Raw genomic sequence first — 14,952 nt, forward strand, 5'->3', positions numbered from 1 at the left:
TTTAGTAGACATGAATATAATCTCTCTCTCTCTCTCTCAAAACATACTGGACATGAGCATTTAGTCGCTCAATCACTTCAGTTTTTCCAAATTCTTGGAAAACTTTGTATTGTTGACTGATTGGGTGGCAGTACTCAGAGGATGTTAATATAACTTATCTATCTTGCACCTACATGTGCATGTGCTTTCTATCAGATCTTTACTGAAATTGAGTAGCATTTTCATGAGCGTTCTCCTTACAGCTGATTTTTACAAGGATTACGTGCACATGCACCTCATACATGCATTCTTGTTTTCTTCAGTGCTAGCGTGCAGATTTTGGTCATCCCATTGGCATGAACGTTGGTCATACGTTCCACGCCTTAAGCAAAATCCCTTCATGCATGCATTATTAGGTTGTCTCTTTTGCACTTAACATCTCGCATTATCATGCGTAAGGGTGTGCCTATATCTGATGTGTTGAATGCTCATGATTAGTGAGTAAAATGTCTCAATTATGATTTTGGCGTGTTTTTCTTACTGGTAGTGACACTTACAATCCCGTACCTGGGGTGATGGAAGGTGTTCCAGCATCTAGAGACTATAATGGGGGTTTTTCCTGCCAACTGATGGTAAGATTTTTTTCACTTTTTACAAGTTAAGGTTTTCTTTCACTTGATAAGCTTTCCCTTAAATCTCAAACAGTGCTTAAAAAAAAAAAGAGTTGGCAGGGATTAATGTGGTCAAGAGGATGAAAGAAGCCTTAGTTACATCTCATGTACAACCAGATGAGATAGCGCAATTCTCCTAAGTTTACAAGGACTGTTTTAGGAGTTGCGGTAGGGACTAATGTTGATCAAGAGGATGAAAGAAGCCTTAGTTACATCTCATGTACAACCAGATGAGATAGCGCAATTGTGCTAAGTTTACAAGGACTGTTTTATTCACTGTGTGGATTCTTTCTCTGTGATTAGAAGAAGGATTTGGGACTTGCGGTTGCTGCTGCTGAGGAAACCAGAGCACTGACACCCCTGGCCAAACAAGTCTACAGCATGTATGTTGTTTACCCAATCTTTTGATATCATAAGTCACCACTTTAGTGTTTTTCTGCCATGCCGAAAAAATAAGCACAGGACATAAGTACGAAAGTACCATATGTGCAGGTACTCTACATTGTGTAAGGATGGAAAGGATAGTAAAGACTTCTCGAGCATCTTTCAGTTCACATATATGGGGGCTTCAGAGGAGTCACTAGACTTGCCAAAGCAATCTACTAAGGACCAGTAACCTGCTGTCTATGTACACATCCTCTCAACAGTTGTAGCACATCAACAGTCGTGAATCAACCCTCAATCAAAAGGTAACACCTTATAGAACATATTTTCACGATCTTTCATTGAACTTGGAAATGACATACCATATGGCGAAATTGAAAGCACCTTAGTCCATATTACACATGAGCCACCCAAGTTGGTACACCTTTGGACACAGTTGAACCATGTCATGTCTGGGATGGGGTAGTCCTCAATGATATCATGACATTAACCTTATGAATGTGCCATTTAATTCACATCAATGAATTCATCAAATGTGTATTGGGAGACTTGAGCCACCAAATGCGATGTATCCCTCAAATATTTTAAGTATTTGATTAGCCTTGACAAACGAAGACTTTAGCAATGTGTTTTACATTTTTGAATCCTTCGTCTTCCAGCAGTTGCGAACTATGTGGCGGCCAAGCTGTCGACAATAATAGCACTTGCTATTTTGTTTGAAAAAGTTAAATTATGTTCATATGAAAGCCTTAAATTCTAGTTTCCTCTCTATTTATTTTAGTGATGATATGTTTCTTCAAAGTGAGTTGGCGTCAAAACCTAGTATGTATCTAAGGTTCATAACATTTGGTGTTTCAAACCCTAAGTTCTAAAATTCTTGGAACTAATAGGGCCGTAAAGCTTTGCCATTCTATGACAACACGCCATCGCCTTCCGAGCAGCAAAATTGGTGAGCCTTCCCTGTACTCATGGCCTTCCGATAAAGCTTTCCTTTGTTGAATCTCCCCTCTTTCGAGAGGTTGGAAGGGGAGCTGGTTGTAGTGCACTCTAGGGTTTCCTGGTTGGACTGGAGTGTGGGATTGAAAAGGAGCACAGTGGCTTGAATTGGTGAGGGCAAGTCTTCTGATGGCAAAAAGAGTTGCAGCACGATGGCTTGGATTCGCAAGGGCAAGTCTGAGGGCAATGGTGATGAATGTTTGGAAAATGGACCTGCCGAGAATGACCTATCTTAACGGCTTTACCCCTTCAGCAGCATTTTTCTCATCATTTATTGTTTCCTGCAACGCGATGTAAAAGACCTGTGATTGCCAATCTTGGGAAGGACACGTTCCTTGATCGTAGAGGAAGTAAGCCAACTTCCTCCCCACATGAACTGTGTATTAATACGTACAAGTAGGTGACCCGCACATTGTTGTGGCCAGGCTATACAACTAAAAATACTTTTCCAAGCATCCTGAGCTAAGTGTGTCTTCTATGTTCTGGACTTTTTCTGCTATGACTGTGAGTTGGTCCTTTTGGATCTGACCTTGTGCTTTTTGCATCATTTTTGTCACTTGATCCTTGATCTTCTGATGTCCCTCCCACTTGATACGCTTTTGCTTTGTCCTCTGAGAGTTTTCTTGATTCAGGTTGGTAGACCCCATGGGCCTTGTGACAACCAGCACCTATGGAGTTCCCTCTTGCTCCTTCGGCAAGTCTGCGGGACATTATTCTACACATTTGCTTGCCCTTATTGCAATTCTTGCTGATGCCTCTGCCATAATGGACATTCTGATTTTTTGTGCTCTAATTGCATGCCGTTGTAGCATTGCTATCCTCCTAGTGGTCTAACATTTCCTCTTTCTCCTCCTTAATCGTAAGGTCGCCTTTTCTGTGGTACCGGGGCTAGAGGCTCTTAATTGCTATCTGCTACACACAGGCACAAGTGGTTGACGGTTCTATGAAGTGAGCTTTGAGGGTGTGAAACTTCACGACATAGTCTCTACAGGTAGACATTTTTTCTGTGGATTGCACAACTTATCTAGAGTGTTTTATCCATACGAAATCTGAGCAAGAAAGCTTCTTTGAGGTCATCATATGTGAAGAAATGATTTTGATCATGTTGTGATAGACGAGTCATTGGCCTTTTTGCCTAAGAGGATCCACAGAAAGCTAATATTTTCCATCTGCCCGAAAGTGCGAGTTTCATTTCATTGGCTGACCATATGTTTTCAAATTTTGCCGTGTGTGTCCAGTGAACTTAGGGTATTTCATGTTGAGGTTTTGCTATTGGTGCCATGTGTGGTAGCGGAGGTAGCAGTGGGTGGAGGATGTGGCGGAGCCTGTTGCTGATGGTTGCGGCGTTCTAGACATGCCAAAAAATGTTGGTTTCCAAGAAGTTTCATGCAACCTCAGCTGCTTGTTCCTCCATGAAGTGATTATTGTCATGTTCCCCAGCTTGGCGTTGCTCGTCCGCCATAATTATGGGTGCTAGATGACGGTGGTAGCCTGCCGAGATTCAACCATACACTAGCCATGTTCCGACTGCTATTGATCATAGCCCCTTTCATCCCAAAGGGTTTGGAGGTTGTTAAGTTCTTATTTGGTTATGGATCACTATACCTAGGCATTCCACTCAACAAGTAGAGAAAGACTAGTATTTGATGCACCTGCACTGTATATGGGAGCAATAAAGAAACCATAGTAGATAATTGTTCTCTTATGAGCTCCTCTGATTAAGGCCAGCAGGATTGCCGAGTGTGTTGCTACCCCAACATACTGCTCGTATAATGCCTATCATTAAAGTAAATGCGAGAGAAACTGAAGATTACTCAGATTTCTATACAATGGACATCAATAACTGCATAGAAAGCTTTAAGATAAGTTAACAATCCTCACAACTATGAAAGTGGATTTTGGAACAACATAGAAGAAACAACCTAGAAGCATCCCCATACAAGGTTGGCCAGTCGCTTATATCTTGCATGGCAGCTTGGGCATCTTTTATAAGATTGTACCAATGGCACCAAGGTGACCTTGTAATCATGTCCATTCAATTACAACAGTGGCGTATAATTGTTGCCAGTACAAGATAATGATTATAGTGGTAAAAAGTGAGACCAAGTGTTATCGATCTAGCGGGTGTTGGTTGCTGGGGTAGAACGAGCTTATAACATCTCGACGGGGATTGTTCAAGTCGAGAGCTTACCTTAGCCTTGTTGAAGCATGTGTCATTCGGTCTTGCCTTCGAGCTACAAATGCAACTTCCCATTGTGGGTGTGCAGCTTGTCCATTGCATCCTCACTCCATTGTCACACTGAAATGGTCCTTGCCAAAGGGGTGAAGGGAGAGATCTCAATGCCTAGATGGAGGTAAGAAGAGATCCGTCTTCACGGTGGTTCTCTCTCACAAAAGTCAGGGGAAGAAGAAGAAGCTATTGTAAGAAGAAAACTTACAATCAAACCTATCTAGGATGCATCCATCAAGCAAGCAAGATTCAATAGCATGCAAGCAAGCAAGAAGAGGGAAGAAGGAGAGCTCACAAGAAAACTATAGCAAGGGAATGATTGTGTCTTGCTTATTGTTATAAATGACTTATATACAAAGGACTAGTTTTCACACTTGGTTGGTCAAACTTAAAAATGGTTTGGCCTCAATTACTAGTCTTAAGCAACTATGTACACTAAGTACATCGACTTTCCCTATTTGACTTTAAGCGCATGGTAAGGCTACTTTATATGTTTCAGCACCGTCTTACAAAAAGTTATTGCGATTGGTTTAGGAATTGGACTACCTGTGCGATGTACCTACAAACAATTCTTTTTTTTTTTCGAGAAAAGATCCTTTCATTAGTTATATAAGATCCTTTCATTAGTTATATAACCTACAAACAATTCTAGTTGTACCAACTCTACCCTCTGCGGGGAGCACTCTACCCACTCAATGGGGAGCCAACATAAGCTGTAAAAGGAGGGTGAGAAGTTTACCTGCACTTACTGTCTTGTCTAGAAGATGTGGACTTTGGCATTATGTTGATCGTTTTGCATGTCGGAATGTCGGTAGCATCCTGATGTAGCTTCTTCTCGTCGCTGGCTTTGTGCGGATAGCGGTTTCACGTTGCAACTGATGGTAGTGTTATTTTGTTGACGTTGGCGTTGGTGTATTGATTGGGTGCTTGTGAATGTGCCGGCTCCTTGAGATTGCCGACAGGTATGGTTTGTCGGTGAACGGGCTTTGATTTAGATTGTTGGTTACTTGGCTTAAAGTCTCGGGGCATAGGTTGGTGAAGAGGATGGGGAGGCCGGTTGCTTTTGGGTCCTGCACAAGCTTGAGACCTGGCCTACTTCACAATAACACTTTCCTCATGTTTATGGTGTCATTAAACATTTGCACATGTGCTTGAAAGATAGCTTCATTAAAGAACATGCATGAAGTGCCTCCTCCCGCTCTCTCTTGGCTTATCCATAAATGCACTCTACCACTATCAAGCTCTCTTGTCAAGCTCGCTCCGCTGTCTGTCACTCACATATCAAAGGCTAGGTATGTGCTTACCATGTTGACGTCCTGATAGATTACATCACTTCCCCAATAAAAGGTCGAAGGTCTATGTGTACTCAACCCAAGACAAATTACACAACACCATCATTGCAACATGCTATAGAAGAAGGTCATTATCTTGTGAGCATGAGCATTCATTATCCTTTAAGAGTTGAGAATATATCACACTCACTCTTGTGCTCTCTATACACACACTCTTCCTTTTTGTACCTAAAGGAAGATAAAGCATGTAAACCATAAGTGATTGCATTTAATGGGCTACAACATTGGAAGGAAAGAGATCTTGCCCTCTCTCAACCTCACATCAAACTTTGTCTCCTGCATCCCTTTCTTTCAACCTTTGCATCCAAAAAGAGCAAGACATCACAGAACTAGGGTGGCTAGTGGCACAACCCAAGTGCATTAACTTTCCCTCAGCTAAGACAATGATGCCAGTCTTGGTTTTGGGCAACGGTTAGTCTGAGGCTTTTATGGTTGTTGTCTTTACTCCAGGATAGATCTCCAATGCATGCATGACAATATTTTTGTTAAAGTGGCCAATATTATAGACAATGGCATTGTGTTTCATATTCTTCATGTAGCTTACCATGACAATGTTCTTGGTATCGGTATTAGTGACAAAGATGTCAGGAGTCTCGTCCAACATTTATGCCAACATCATAACCCTTACCAACATCACCCTACCCGCAAACAACCACCACTTTACCAGCTATGAGATCTGTAGTGGCGCTCAGGAGTCCATTCATGTAGATAGTGACAGCAACCATAAAGGTTATCAAACTAACTCTTGGTCACTAAGTCATTGACAATAATGGCCCCAACCAGAAAGGTCATGAAACTAACTCTTGGCCCCTAAGTCATTGACAGAAGAGGAAAGATCCACTGGCCCCAACAGCGTGCTCCTTGTGTTTAAAGGGAAAGGAGTGCCGAAGCGTCACCTTGCAGAGGGGAGCACCTCTGAGGGGAGTTGGTACCTATTGGGGCTGAAGCACAGAGCATGAATGATATCGCCTGCATCAAGTGAATACAGGCGTTTGCTTTCGGTAAGATCCCAAAACATGGCAATGCCATCGGCAAGGCTTATGCGAAGCTTGTAATTGCTTAGATTCCATCCTTTGTCAGAACAGTCCCATGAACCGGACACAATGATGGGGTTAGAACTACAGGTGCGAATAGACGACACCCATCCAGAAATGGGCATCAACAACTTGGATGGTGTATTTGCACTCACCAAGGGTGTTGCACAACTTGACAGGGTTTCACTGGAGGCGGAGATGCACACCACTTAGTCGCTGTGCCCCTAAAGTCATGCTCAGGCATGGTTTCTGCCACCAAAGCAAATACACATCGACTCCTTGAACTGGTCTAGTTGCGCACAAACACCACGCAGGGACACAATCATAGCTGCAACGAAGGTTTATTGAATCATTGTTTGTGGTCCGTTAGCCATTTTAGGAATGCTACTGTAGCCTTTAGGGCTTGCACCTCAAGCTCTTTAGCTGCTTGCTTTGAGATTAAAGCTAGAGCTTTCTTCTTATTGTAGCCTTTGTTTTGATGTTCCATTTGCTATAGCCCTTGTCTTGGCTTGGAGCCTTGTGATGGCATTAAGGGGGATTGTGTGGATTAGTTCTCCTTATACAATCAACAAGTTAAGGGTTGTCAAAGTAGCTGATACTTTTGGCACTCAGATGATTGTCACTATATTAGAATAGTCCTTATAAGCATGATTGCACTGCACTTCTAGCCTGTGCCACCCTAGCATGGCGTCGGAGTGTTTGGAGCACTCTAGGGATTTGGTGTAGGATGATCCTTGTGAGGATGCCTATAACATGGTGTGGGCCTTCACATCAAAAGCATTGCTCATCAATGGCCTACGTACTATATTGTTGAGGCATCTTACTCTTTGTTATACCATAGCTTCAAACAAGGAGGCATAGTCTATGGTTGGAGCCTATATTGCTCGTTGTAGGGGTCTTGTTACTCATAAGACTCATAGCCCTCCTATTCCGGATTCTCTGCATCTGTAGGTAGAGTCACCGTTTTTGGAGGAATGGGTTAAGGTGGTAGTACCAAAGGTGGATATGGAAAATGTGGCAAACTATATATACATCTTGCTAAGGGGGGCATTGGAACTTATGCTCATTCAGGAGTGATGGCTGGGGATGGTAAGGCTAAGGGCTACCTTGAAACTACTTGCATCTATCATGGTGCCGAAGTTGCCGAAGTCCACCTTGCCAGGTTTCCTTGGTGCCATAGTAATGAGTTGTATCATGGTTCTTCCCTTGGCATTGGCAATGAGCACAGTGAGCACAAAAGTGTTGCTATATTCTTGGTCTTAGCAAAACAGACACTTCGTGCTTGTATGGTTTTGGTGATAAATTTCACAAAAAACCGTATCTCTGCATGGGAGTAAATGAAGAGTGTTTGATTTAAGCAACTGGCTCGGGTTGTCCTTGAGGTTTCCCTTGGTGTGGCCTTGCCAATGCTGGCCTAATTGGTTGAATAGATTATCTGGCAACTCGTCCATGCTCATTTTTTTGAGTTTTCCTCATAGTTGGCCTTTTTAACAAGTAGGTTTAGTGCCTTGAACCATTGGCTTGCTTTTTCTTTAAGGTAAAGTCTAAACGAGAAAATCTTGGTGGAATCGTTAATCCTTCCCATGGCTTTGCAAATTTGATTGAACTTCTTGAGGAGCTAAATGAGATCTCTTGTTCCATCAAATTTGGTCATCATTCTTGAGATAGGGATTGGCTTGGTCTTGCCCAAATTTAGACCTCTGGGTGTTATATTTGGAAACCCGTCTTCCCATTTCAAACACCTATGGGTATTATATTTGTGACAACCTCCTTTCCCATTTCAAAATGCCATCCTTAGCATGTCTTTTGCATATTCACATGGCAGTTGAACATAAGGAGATGGTTGTGCAAAACCTTCTCTACATTTAGAATTTCATGCCCATTGGGGTTGGGTTGTATGGTTTTAATAGCACTAGTCCTATGTTTGCCCGACTCTAAGGCTGCATGCTTTACAATGGCTAAGGACACATCTGATTGCCCTTGTAGAGCACCTAGGTTGGAAGTAGTCCCTATCACTATGGTTCTTTGCCTTTCCTTGCATTTCCTATTCCCCATCCGAATGGAGAGAAACTAGAACTTTGTTCCATGGTGAAGACAATTCCAAAATGGGCTCCTTTTAGGAGGTGATACTCCTACTTGCAATGTGTGTGCTGATAGATAGGTTTGTGCCTTATGGGTTGCGTGCATTGTGTGTGCTAATAGATAGGTTTGTGCTATGGGTTGCTTGCCCTCATGGTGCTACAAAGAGACATGTCCCAATTTCCATAAAGTGCAAATGGTGGTTCTGGGACGGCTTGTTGGTCATGGCCACCTTAGGAAAAACCAAACTCGCGGTTGACACCAAAAGTTTGAAAAAGTGTGGCGTCCCCATTGAGAGAGGACATGGTTTGAGCACTTTTAGCTAGACATAACCATTATGGTCGTGGTCCTATGGTCCTATTCCTACACACTCTCTCTCTCTCTCTCTCTCTCTCACACACACACACACACACGAGCTTCACCCAAAGATGGACTAAGTCAATGCTCTTTTCATAAAATTTATCTCTCTATTTACTGAGCTTGTTGGTGAATCTAGGGCTTGGAGGACTATGGCACCTCCTGTTTCACAGATATCATGGTTCCTCCATCCATATATGTGTTTATTTTGCTCATTTCTTCCTCATTTGAGGTAGATTTGAAGGAGTCTTACCTTCTTAATATAGGGAAGCACTTGATAGTGTTGGTTATTTGATCGGTGGACCGAAGGCTGGGCAGGTTTGAGAAGGTATAGCTTAATGCACTAGAGTCGACTAGATTATTGTTCCCAACAATTAGCTTGGGTGATCAATTTGCATAATTAAAGGGCTTCTCTCGGTTGAATCGATCTTTACCACTCATAGAGTGGTTGATGGTTGGCTAGACAACACAGTTTTTAGAAATGCCATTATTTGGAAATAGTACTTTATTGAGATAATGTGGCTCTGAGATTGGCCAATCAAGCAGGTTTGAACATAAGTTCCTCACTCCGCATCGATAGAAATTATGAAATACATGAACAAAAAAGCACAACTTCCTCACTCTAATCCACACAAAATGGACCTTGTAGCTTATGTTTTCGGAGTGGATTACACTCGTAACCACAATTACTAAGCTATTTCTTGGCTTAATGCAACAAAATTAAAGCCTTAGGCTTCAGAATCGTGCAAATGGCCAAATAAATTTTTCCCTTCTAAAGATGCAAATAGAATGAACTAACCTAATTCAAAACAAGCTTCAAAGACAAATCAAACCACAATTGCTAAGCTATTTCTTGGCTTAATGCAACAAAATTAAAGCCTTGGGCTTCAATATCATGTAAATGGCCAAATAAAAATTTTCCTTCTAAATTATGCAAATAGAATGAACTAACCTAATGCAAAGCCAAATTAAACTAACAAATCCAACTCTTCTAATGCTCCAAAGTTGAAGCTGGAGTGTGACTTCCTAATCAACACCAAACAATATTGGGTAATCTCAATAGCTTGGAATGATGGAGCTAATCCCTAGGCTAATTTCCATTGTAAACCTTGGAACCTCAAGATAAAAAGCTTGTAAGAAAATCACACCCATATAAACTAAATGCCCTGACATGAGTCAAATAATCTACTTCATGTATTATATAAATGTGCAAAGATCTCTAAATATTGACTAGGATCCATGTCACCTTAAAATTCATGCATTAGTTTAGCCACTTGAGCTAGCTTGATGTAGTTTTCCCTAGGATCTCTTAAGAATATTTGTTCCAGATTCTCTTGCCAGTACTCTTATTTCTTGTGTCAAATTCAATATAACTTCTATAACTAGAGTTAGCTTGATCTAGTTTCCCCTAGGATCTCCTATTTCTTGTGTGAAATTCAATATAAATTCTATAAGTAGAGCTACAACTAGGGGTATTTGTAAAGATGGTGGTATTCATCCATGTTGAAGCATTATCGATACATAAGGTGGAATCATTAGAGTCATCCCAATTTCTAAGGTTTCTACTTTAGGTCTTCCAAACCATCATTGTCGGTATAACAAGTGGTGAAACATTTGACAAGTTCACACAACTTCTTTAACCATGTGGGAATGAGATCATGCACTACCTCTCTTAAGATGTAAATCTTTAAAATTTGCCTTCTATTTTTCTTCTCATTTTGTGTCAACTCCCAATAATAATCCAAAAGCTAACAAAATATGACAAAGTGATGGAAGACCACCAAAAGCCAGCAAACTAATTCATCAGAGCAAATAAGTTAACATGAATCAAAGTGATAGGTTAACTTCTTAATAACAAGAAATACTCTCTTCCATGCATAAATGACCATAAATGACTAGCACACTGAAGCTATATGAGAGCCAAAATCTAGACTAACAACCTATATTTGGTTTTAGCAAGAAGGGAGATATAGTGATAAAAGGTGAGGATCTCTCTCCCAGATAACCTCCACGTGCACTAAGAAAGCGATCCAAGATACACCCAAAAAATTCAAAAGCTCATGCTTGAGAAGATGCATCATGTTATTAATTCAAAACCCCATAAAACAAAACATAAAATAGTGTCGAATGAAGAAAACACAAAGCCACACCCTCAATTATCAAATGGTGGTAGAGATCCTTTGAAGAAACGATGTCCACACTTTTCACATTACTAAACCAATGTCCACAATGGTCACATTACTAAACCAATGTCCACACTTGTCACATTACTAAAACATGTTGTGAGAGGAATTAAAAAATGGGCTATTACACAAGGGATGCTAAGGAACATCTCCTACCTTATCCATATCATAACCCTCTTCTACACCAACCTTAAATCCCAAAAATCATCCCAGTATACTCACTCTATAAATTCTCTTCCAATTGATACAAACATCCACTCACAACTTTCAATGAGCATATTCACACATATATATGATAAGACAAAATTTCTCTTAGTTAATTCCCATTAAACTTCATGCATACCTAAAGCATGTTAGATTCATGAACTATGATTAGCCACTCAAGGATAACTTTGATGTAGCATCGAGAGACCATCTATATATACCAATATTTAAGAGTCATGATTCCCAACATCATAGGCACTAGCCCCTTCCTTTAGGCTTCCTGATCCCTAAGTCAATATATGAAAAACCCAGTGAAGGTCACAAGCATGAAGAACATGATTAGAAGCCAATGACATCATAAGCAAAGAGAACTTGTGATCTTATCCAAGACAATTTAGATCCAAAGAACAAGAAAAGGGTTCAACTAATACTATTACAAATGTTAGATCCAAACCCTATAGTGTGCACAAATGGGAACATAATACTACGCATTACACTCATCAACCTCATCATCACCACCCCGATGCTATTACTCATCCCTCTCATCATCATCACCCTCACCACCTTAAAATCACCCTCATGGGGGGAGCTCCCAAGAGGATAAAGAGCTGGTAGTGTGAACCAACTAGGTAGGTATAAAACCAAAAACGAGGTCATGATCTCACAAGTGCCCATAAAATTCACTCTCATTGAAGGCATCATTACTCTCGATGATGAAGACAATACACAATATGCCACCATAAAACAGTAGGACAAAGAACTGGTAGTGTGAACTAGCCAAGTAGGGAGAAAACCAAAACAAGATCGTGATCACAAGTGCCCATAAAATTTACTCTCATTGAAGGCATCATTAGTCTCCATGAAGAGATCATTACTCTCCACCATGAAGAGATCACACAATATGCAACTATAAAACATGCAATGTTTGAGGGCCTCGAAATCCACAATATATATACATATACATATATATAATTAATATATATATATAATATTATACGTTTTCAGATATACATATAATGTATCTACATAGATATATATAAATGTGTATACATAATCTATGTATATACATATATAATAGATTATCCATATATATATATACATATTGTATTATATATATATATATATATGTAACCCCCATTTGGTGCTCTAAGCTCAATATACAAGGTTCTCTCAGCATTGGCTATGCTAGAGAGATAGTGCCACCATGCGCATTTTCAGGAGCCTCGGACGAAGGGGTGGCTATTTGACACATTAGGCACACCGATACTGATGTATGGAGCAGCGGTATGGGCGCCAGGCCTTGCTACCCATTGGTGGACATAGATAGAGAGACCACAGGCCCTCATGATGGCACGCATGATACGCAGCAAACCGTTAGTACCTCATGACATTATCTGAGCAGAGTTTGCTGTGCCTCCTATGATGGTAGAGGCCATATTCCAGACTATATGCCTGCTAGACAGATTCAGAGAGATGCCACAGGACAGATTGTCATACAGAGCTTTTGAGGCATCTAGACAGCTGGCTGAGGCAGGAGACAGAGGATCATGGTATGCACAGGTCACACATTGGATCTCACAGCATGGCCTAGACATGGATCATCTACCACCATTCCAGTATGACAGGGATGCACCACATATCCGTCTCTCTCATAGTGAGAGGAACATAGTATTGAGACAGGACCTATGGCAGCTCTATACACGAGAGACATGGATATCGCCTACACAGCCTCTTCCACCGAAGATGCTGTACTACAGAGATCACTTCATGAGTATCACTGATGATGGATTTATAGAGAGGCCTAGATACATGGAGGGCTTTTTCCCACACGGCTGGTCAGCTGAGAGTCTCATCACATCGATTGGAGATCGAGACTGGCAGAGCAGCATGGATCCCCCGAGCTCTCACAGTGAGAGGAACAGAGTTCTTTGGCAGGATTTATTGGTAGCGATACACTCAAGAGACTTGGATTACACCCATTCAGCCTCTACCGTCGAAGATGCTATACTATAGAGATTAGTTTATGCGTATCTCAGCGGATGGATTCATATAGAGACCTGGATACATGGATGTGTACATGCCGCAGAGTGCCCGAGTGGCAATTGGCCAGCTCAGAGTGTCATCACACCAGCTTGAGATTGAGGCAGGTAGGGTAGCACGGATCCCCAGAGCAGAGAGGATATGCAGCTATGCCAGGAGGAGGTTGAGAGTGAGGAACATTATGTATGCAGATGTAGAGCATATAGTGTCATTAGAGAGAGATACACCACCATCTTCAGTGGACATCCCTCACTCCCCCGCCAGATCATGGAGTCTGTAGACCATCACAGATTTGGCCAGTTCTTGCTAGAGAGCGCCACAGAGAGGCACTGCTACTACGGACTCATACCACAGGGAGAGGTGGGCGACAGCTCCAACTCATTGATTTCTTCTAGAGATCAATCCCAGTGCCTACCTTGACACATGAGGGGGTTACAATTCAGCGCGATGCGGACCTCCGAGCTAGATGGAGACTGAGAGCACCAGGCTACCAGACTCCCAGACTGCATCAGAGGGAGATCATAGAGATATGGGCTCGACATCAGCACCATATCCAGGAGCGGCTAGCTCACTTACACTCACACCCGGAGATCATGCTCCGAGGTATTTTTGCCTTGCCATTGCCTATGTATCACATATTATACCCCCATTATGGTACCTGGTTGGAGCTAGACAGATTTGCATTGCATTCTTGTATACCCTATGCATATAGGTTGCATACTGAGCCTCTAGCAATAGTGCTCCATCCATCACACTCCCCACTAGCTCAGTACTTTCATAGTTTATTTCATGTTCATTTTGTCCTTTTTTTTCTTCTGGATATCCAGAAGACATTGACAGTTGTACATTGATTTGTCTCATAGGTCGAGTTCGGCCTCTAGTAGACGTTAATACAGCTTTCTTTCTCTCTAGGATATCTAGAAGACATTGACAGTTGTACATTGATTTGTCTCATAGGTCGAGTTCGGCCTCTAGTAGACGTTAACCAAGGTGATGGTGTTTAACACCACAGCACAGTGGGTTAGGAGGTCAGTACCCACCTTTACATATGGTCAGGAGACAGTGGAGTATACAGATGCATATACTTACGTTGGTGTGGTTTTTAGTGGGCCACTATTTTCCTTGAGGAGAGCAGCGGAGACCAGATTGACTAGAGCTTATGCAGCATTGGGGAGACGAGAGGATGTGTTCACGCAGGTTCAGTTTCAGGAACCTCGAACAAAGCTCTCGCTCTTTGACACTTCACTTCAGCCATGCTGTATGGAGTGGAGATATGGGGACCCTCAGTGGATCACCACAGCCAAGCTGGTAGTACTGATGGATGGAGACGTATGGAGAGGCCCTTGGTTTCTATGATTTCCCGGATGATTAGGGCCAAGGCCTCCGTACCACATGATATTATCCGTGCAGAGATGGCTGCCCCCCCATTGGTAGTAGAGGCAC

At 41.8% G+C, this 14,952-nt stretch overlaps 1 protein-coding gene and 1 pseudogene across 4 annotated transcripts in view; one reads left to right on the forward strand and one right to left on the reverse strand.

Moving 5' to 3' along the window:
- LOC147639761 (6-phosphogluconate dehydrogenase family protein) overlaps positions 1–3,937 on the forward strand; it is a 43,324-nt gene extending 39,387 nt beyond the window's left edge. For all 4 annotated transcript variants that reach the window (XM_086773669.1, XM_086773642.1, XM_086773652.1 and 1 more), the window contains 3 exons: positions 527–611; positions 954–1,033; positions 1,143–3,937. In XM_086773669.1, coding sequence (XP_086629795.1) covers positions 527–611; positions 954–1,033; positions 1,143–1,266 — 289 coding nt within the window. In that variant the 3' untranslated portion in view covers positions 1,267–3,937. The remainder of the gene's footprint in view (positions 1–526; positions 612–953; positions 1,034–1,142) is intronic.
- Positions 3,938–5,874: 1,937 nt separating this feature from the next.
- Positions 5,875–6,404, reverse strand: LOC147639762 (adenosylhomocysteinase pseudogene; annotated as a pseudogene).
- Positions 6,405–14,952: the final 8,548 nt, after the last annotated feature.

This window comes from Cibotium barometz, chromosome 3 (assembly GCF_041138505.1).
Source record: "Cibotium barometz isolate CiBa-2024 chromosome 3, ASM4113850v1, whole genome shotgun sequence".
In the NCBI taxonomy this organism is placed as follows: domain Eukaryota; kingdom Viridiplantae; phylum Streptophyta; class Polypodiopsida; order Cyatheales; family Cibotiaceae; genus Cibotium; species Cibotium barometz.